The 6,940-nt window shown below is 38.9% G+C and overlaps 1 protein-coding gene across 1 annotated transcript; it reads right to left on the reverse strand.

Moving 5' to 3' along the window:
- Positions 1–4,932: 4,932 nt before the first annotated feature.
- On the reverse strand, positions 4,933–6,465 carry LOC116000401 (vinorine synthase-like). Its single transcript, XM_031240484.1, has one exon. It carries the CDS (start codon positions 6,454–6,456, stop codon positions 5,107–5,109), a length of 1,350 nt encoding a protein of 449 aa, XP_031096344.1. The 5' UTR covers positions 6,457–6,465; the 3' UTR covers positions 4,933–5,106.
- Positions 6,466–6,940: the final 475 nt, after the last annotated feature.

Genomic DNA, 6,940 nt, shown 5'->3' on the forward strand with positions numbered 1-6,940 from the left:
ATGGAAGGCATGGAGTTGTAGTGTTTGAAACTGGTTGAATACAGATACGATTTGCTGTACCTAAAGCTCTAGTCTTTCTTTGTTATAGATGTGGTCATGAAAAACGTAGAGGTACTATAAGATTGCATAATTTGAATTATGGAAGGCATGAGCACTTTTTTGTTGCTACCCAAGATGTTGATCTTCGGAAAAAGCTTCAGCAAGTTGTTGAACTTATTTATGTTGTTAGTGTGCAAACTTTCTAATTGAGTATGAACTAGACAAATAGTTATTGTGGTTTTGTTACCATTTTGTGTCATATTGCTTTATTAGAATGCTGCATATCTTACCATTGGTATGAAAAAATTATGGTTGATAAGGTATGAGGTGGATATTATGTAGGAGCATCTAAAAGTTGCATCTTTTACTACTAATCTATCTTCATAAATGATGTTGATAGCTGGGTTTACATATCCTTCTAGGTGTTGCTAACAATTATGACACAATTGGAGTTGGGTGAAGTGAAATACTTGTACTTGGTTCTTGAAATGAATGTATCTTGCACTTTGAATTTCCACTAGGTGGGCTTTTCCGGACACAGATAGTTCTAAACTCCAGACACAAATGACTGATTTTGTACTAGTGATACTTCCTTGAGAAAATTTAGTTTCATACTCAAAGATTATAATTGGCATTTATAAGAGAAATATTTATTCACGTAAATTTCAACAAGATGAAATTTAGCATCTATAATTTTAGCATTCAAAGCTTATTTCAACTTCACAATTTTCCCTTCACTACATAACTCATATATAGCTTCGATGTAATGCAAATTAATTAAAAAGGCAATTTAACACTATTATTGCATTACTTAAGTAATATCTATTGCAAGGCTTTGATTGTTTAATAGCATATTAAAGTCAACCACATTTTAGGTGAGGATCAAGTAGCGCTTCAAGTAGCCTGTATGATCAACCCCCTACTTCTTAAATACTCACAGGTGGAGTGGTGAAACTGAAGTTTACTTAAAAGTCACTTTCCTAGGCAGAGTATTCAAGAATGATGACTTTTCTATGCTACCAACACACTAATGTGTACTAACATGCATTCAAAGATTTAGTCAACTCAACTAACATTTAGTACTAATATTATCACATTTTAATTGAGCTCTCAATAACTAGAGCAAAAGGAGGTACTCAAAAGTAACTACTAGTTAAAATGATAGTAATATTCATACTATTCTTGTCAGATTGATTTGTGGTTCAATCTGGTTCAGCTTTGTCCTCTACTAGTTTTGCCCTTGTGATAATAGCATTGAAATGCTCAGTGTCCTTGCTTACCGCACATGAAGTAACTCCTTTGAGTTTCTTGATTTTCCCACTCCTTTTGTTCCTGTTATTTCTAACACTTTGACTTTTAGCATCATTTGCACCATATTTTTTTTATAGTGTTTCCCAAATAATCTTTGATGAGTCTTGTTTGACATAGATGTCAAAGACCTTGTCATTCATTTGTGACAGAAGGTATCTTCTAGCTGTCATGTTGCCAGCTTCAAATTGCATCGGGGTTACACCCCATGCTTGTCCAGGGGTGTAATCCGGTTCAGGGCTTACTTCTCTCGATTCTTGACAAACAAACGGGAACACTAGCTTAGTAGGTTCGGGTGGATTGAAGAACAACACATAGACCAACTTTAGTTGTTGGAAAAGAATAAGCATCCTTTTTAAGCCCACCGATATTAGTTTTTCCCATCGAGGGCAATGATCTTGGATAGATAAGGTATGATAGAAAGAGCCATCGATCCTAAAGGTTGACTGTTGCTGAAAAAATGCTTTTAACTGTTGGGAAAATAGTAGCAATGTCAAAGAAGGCTGGCACTCTTTAAGAAAGGGGAACAATAACAAGCGAGAAATGAAGTCTGTGCCGTGTTATAATAACACTGCCTTAAAAGTGTTATTTGCCCGGTGATTGTGCAGTCAAGATTTTCGGTACGTTTTCGATAGGTAACACAGAATAAATCACGCTGAGCTTGCACCAGCTCAGACCTAAGCGAACCTCACTATTGCTCGGACTTTAGAGGTAAAGGACAGAGGAAGAAAGGAATATGAAATGTATTTCTTGTGTTTAGACAAAATTGGTTTTCTCCATTATATTGTGCAAGAAAGTAACGCCACTTCTCACTTCAACCACAAACCAACGAAAAGCAAGGGGAGTGGACTTTGAACAAATGCATATAGCTACACTTTGTACACAAATGACGAACAACATGGTTTGAATATCCGAAAAAGTTGCTGCCTCTTTTGAATGGAATTCCAAGACCTCCCTCATCCAATCGTCTATTGGTTTATCTAGGTATTTGGGACAAGGAACATCTATATCCATTAACGGTGGAGCAGCGTTCACCTTAGGAATTTTGATGGGTTTATGATGGATTACATATTATATGTGATTGTGTAGTGCAACTAAGTGAATCTCCATTCTACTATGTCATTCATCAAATTCTGCTTGTGAATATTTTGGAACTATACTCAAGTTTGACATTTTAACAAATTTATTTTTAAAAAAATAGCTTACAAAGAGAATGATTGTTTTTTTTAAATAACGAGATCTATTCAATTGACCAAGTTAGATGGTCGTGCAAAAAATCGCTCTAAAACTTTTTGAATAATTAAAATTATCTCAAAGTTAGTAGCAAAAGGCTTGTACTTGTCAAATCTGTTTGTAGCATGTTTTAAATGTTTTGCTAGTTGAGAAATAGTGCATGTGTTTGAGTTGGAATGAGCAGTAAAGTAATGAGCAGAACGATAGAGAGATTGAGACATTATTTTTATAGTGGTTCAAGAACACTCTACTCCAATTTTCTCCTTAAAATAAGGAGATTTTCACTAGTATATTGGTGCTAATTAATACAAGTGAAAAGTAACCTTTCACGCTTGTTGCAAATCAAACCAACTAGGTTACTTATATGTTGTTCTTCTTTGATAGTCTTTTCAATGACTTTCTTCACAAAGTTGAATGTCCATCATTATCTGATCTTCAACTCAATAAACTTGTATTGAGAGAAGATTTCTAACCTTTGGTAACAAAAGTGTGGTTGTGTCTTTACAGATTGTTGGATATAATTTAGATGATTCTTTTTAAGCTTAGATGGCTTAGAATGTCTTAGGTTCAATCTGGTTCCGCTTTGTCCTCCACTAGTTTTGCCCTTGCGGTAATAGCATTGAAACGCTCAGTGTCTTTGCTTATCGCACATGAAGCAGACTCCTTTGAGTGTCTTCATTTTTCCACTCCTTTTGTTCTTGTTATTTCTGACACTTTGACTTTCAGCATCATTTGCACCTTATTTTTCTAATAGTGTTTCCCAAATGAGCTTGTCATTCATTTGTGACAGAAGGTATCCTCTAGCTGCAATGTTGTCATCTTCAAATTGCATTGGGGTTACACCGCTTGCTTGTCTGGAGGTGTAATCCGGTTTGGGGCTTACTTCTCTCGATTCTTAACCAACAAAAGGGAACACTAGTTTAGTGGGTTCGGGTGGATTGGAGAACATCACATAGACCAACTTTAGTTGTTACTTTGGAAAAGAATAAGCATCCTTTGAGCCCACATTTCGTAGTTTTTCCCATCTAGGGCAGCGATCTTGGATAGATCGGGTATATATGACAGAAGGAACCACCGATTCTAAAGGTTGACTGTTGCTGAATTTAAGCGCTTTTAACTGTTGGAAAATAAGTACGCAACGTCAACGGAGGCTGGCAACTTTTAGCAAACAAGAAGAAGTCAGGGCGAAAGAAAGTCAGTGTTGTGTTATAAAACACTGCCTTAAAAGCGTTTAATTTCCGGTGACGATCCGGGACGCTCTCGACTAGCTACACATATTATATATTATATGCTCAGACAAGAGAAGGAAAGGAAGGAAGAGAATGAAACTCTATTATGTGTTCTATTTGAACAAAATGAAGAACTATTTATAGCACAAAGCTCAACTAATCATTTCATACAAACCACACAATTTTGCACTATATTAGGGAAATGAAAGTTAGAATAATCCCACGCCTAGACATGTTTTAAAATTAAGGCATGTTGACCAGTCTTCTTATGAATGGATTTTTAACACCTTTAGTGTATTAAAATGTACCTTATACTCATGTTCTACACAATTATGTGGACCATAATCGGCACAATAATCTGTCGGAGGTCACATCTTGGGTCAGAAGGTGGGGTATGGATACTTGTTTTGTATTGAATTGTATGTGGTTTTAGTATAGTTCATTTAGTAAGTGTTTTCGAAAGTCATTTCCATTTGTTGTCCTACTGTTATTAGGGCATTGCCAATTTTAGTCCACTTCATTAATTTTTGCCACATTGCGACCAGTCTTATTTAGTCCTTGCCACTTTTAGTCCACCGTTAAAATTTTTGTCAAATAACCGTCCAAAATAGGAGTATTTTGGTCTTTTCGTGCTTTGATCATCTCCTTTACCCTTTACAGTGGTTTTCCTCACAGATTTTCATCCAATGAAGAAGTCCTGTGAAAGCCATGGCTTTGTAATGTGGTTCATATGGCTTTCGCCGGACCTCTTCAATGGATGAAAATGTATAATGAAAACCATTGCAAAGGGTCAAGGAGATGACCAAATCATGAAAAGACCAAAAATACCCCTGTTTTGGACAACAGTTTGACAAAAATTTCAACGGTGGACTAAAAGTAGTAAGGACTAAATAAGATTGGCCGTAATGTGGTAAAAATTAATGAAGTGGATTAAAATTGACAACGCCCCAATAACAGTAGAACCAAAAATGAAAATGACTCTTTTCGAAATGTTATTGCTGTTTACAAATTTCATCAAACTTCACCTCATTCCATTTCATTGTACTTTAAATTTTTTGAACTACAAGTAATACATTTATTAAATCAAAGACAAAAAATAGAACAAAAAACCTTGTGATCTAGTTGCACCCGATTACACTTTACAGTTAATACTGCCTCCGCCCATGGCTGTAATAATTTTAATTACACCCACTCTCATTTACAGGTAGTAACAGTTTATTCCTATTACATTTACTCTCATTTACAGGTAGTAACATTTTATTCCTATTACATTTTCATCTCAATCTAAATTTTTACCTTAATCACAATGTAGACTTGCCAGCAAGTCGTTGTTAGTATCAATGGATTCCATGTCATGAGCACTCAAGCACAACCACGCTTCAACCCCACACCCGTCCTTTGCGTCCATCAGCACACCCACATTCTTGAACGGCGAAGCAGCAATGCCCACGCACGCCGGCGCTCCGCCCCCGAAATCCGCTTCGTATATCGGAAAGCCGCACCAACTGGTGAACCTGTACACTTCCGCGCCCTCTCCGCCCGTGATTTCCTCAATCTCTCGGAAACACTCGGCTATGGCGCGATTCGCCTCGTCCCCCCCTCGCCGAAGCCTTTCTACGTACTTGTCGCTCATCTCGGATAGCCCCCGCCTTAGTATAGCCACCAATTCTCGCAATTCAGGGACTTCGTTATTAGTACTGTCGCGGTTTTGGTAGAACGGGGCGTAGCAGAGGATTAAGTTTCCGATGCAAGAATCGGGGAGGGGAGGATGGAGCCTTTTCCGCAGGTTAACAGCTTGGGTCATCACGGAATGAATAGGGTGATTATTGTGCGATGTTTTCCGAGCCTTTATCGCGCATTTCCATAGGAGTGCCGTCACGGCTTCGACGCGGGAGGGTTTCGGCACTTGCTCGCTTGCGCCTTTGGCCTTTAGAGCCAAGACGCTAGAGGCACTAAAGACGTACTTCTTGGTCATCAGGCTCTCGTCTCGCTTGAGCTCGAGAGCCCGGGATGGCGATGTGATAGTCTGCTGGCGAGGATTACCATCACGGTTTGGCAGCGGCGGTGGCGGTGGAGGGAAGAGTTTTGTGGAGATGAACTCCGGGGCCGCCGTGACGTGGGTGTCGCCACGGCAGACGGCGGCCCACGCGTTGACAAAGACCGTACGCGAGGAGGCGTCGCAGATCTTATGACAAACGCGCACGCCAATCACCGCACCACCGCACGGGAACATTGTCATCTGAATGATCAGAGCGCAACCCCTGAAGGGATCATTGGTTTCCACCCCAATTGGGAGGACCCGTCTTGCCGATTCGGGTTCAGAGCCTCGGACAAGAAAGCTAGACAGCGGACAACTCGCGCGGGCCACGACAAACGCCGCCCCTTGGTCGCTGCAATCGATCCACGCATTGCCGTTAATTCTGCCCGCCAAAGGGTAAAACTTGGTGAGGATTTGGGACAAGGATGTTTTGAGTAGTTGGACTGAAATTGTTGTTGGCGAATCGCCCTCGGCCGCCGGGTAGTAGAACGCCATGGGCACGTAGTTTGACGGCGAGAGCTGATCTAACATGGAGAAACTGAGGCGTTGGAGGGATGGCGGTGTGGGTGAAGATGGTTTGATCAGTTCTGCTGAAACTATCTCAATCATTTTCACTGCTATTTTTAATTTCTAGCTAGCTTAATCGCGTTAATCATGCAGATTGAACTATATATATTGCACGTATGTGAGAGTAACATCTTTAAAAATAACAATAATATAACATAAAAAAGTACCACTACTTTTATATATACAGTGCCCACAAGATTCCTCCGAGTTCAAACAGGCCATTTGCACCAGCCATTTTTGTCATATGGCTTTCTTCCCAATCTCTCCCTCATAGATAGCTAGCTAGTCTGCCTAGTCAATAGTCGGTCCACACATACATTTTTATAACTTATATAGGGTACATTATTTTAATACATCAAGTACATTATTCTAGCACATAATTTACATTATCTTACTTTAAAAGTTTCATTATTCTAACTCATAATATACATTATTCTAACAAATGAAATACATTATTCTAACCAACACATAATGTACATTATTTTAACACTTAATATACATTATTCTAACACATAATATACATTAT

Source organism: Ipomoea triloba, chromosome 1, assembly GCF_003576645.1.
Source record: "Ipomoea triloba cultivar NCNSP0323 chromosome 1, ASM357664v1".
Lineage (NCBI taxonomy): Eukaryota > Viridiplantae > Streptophyta > Magnoliopsida > Solanales > Convolvulaceae > Ipomoea > Ipomoea triloba.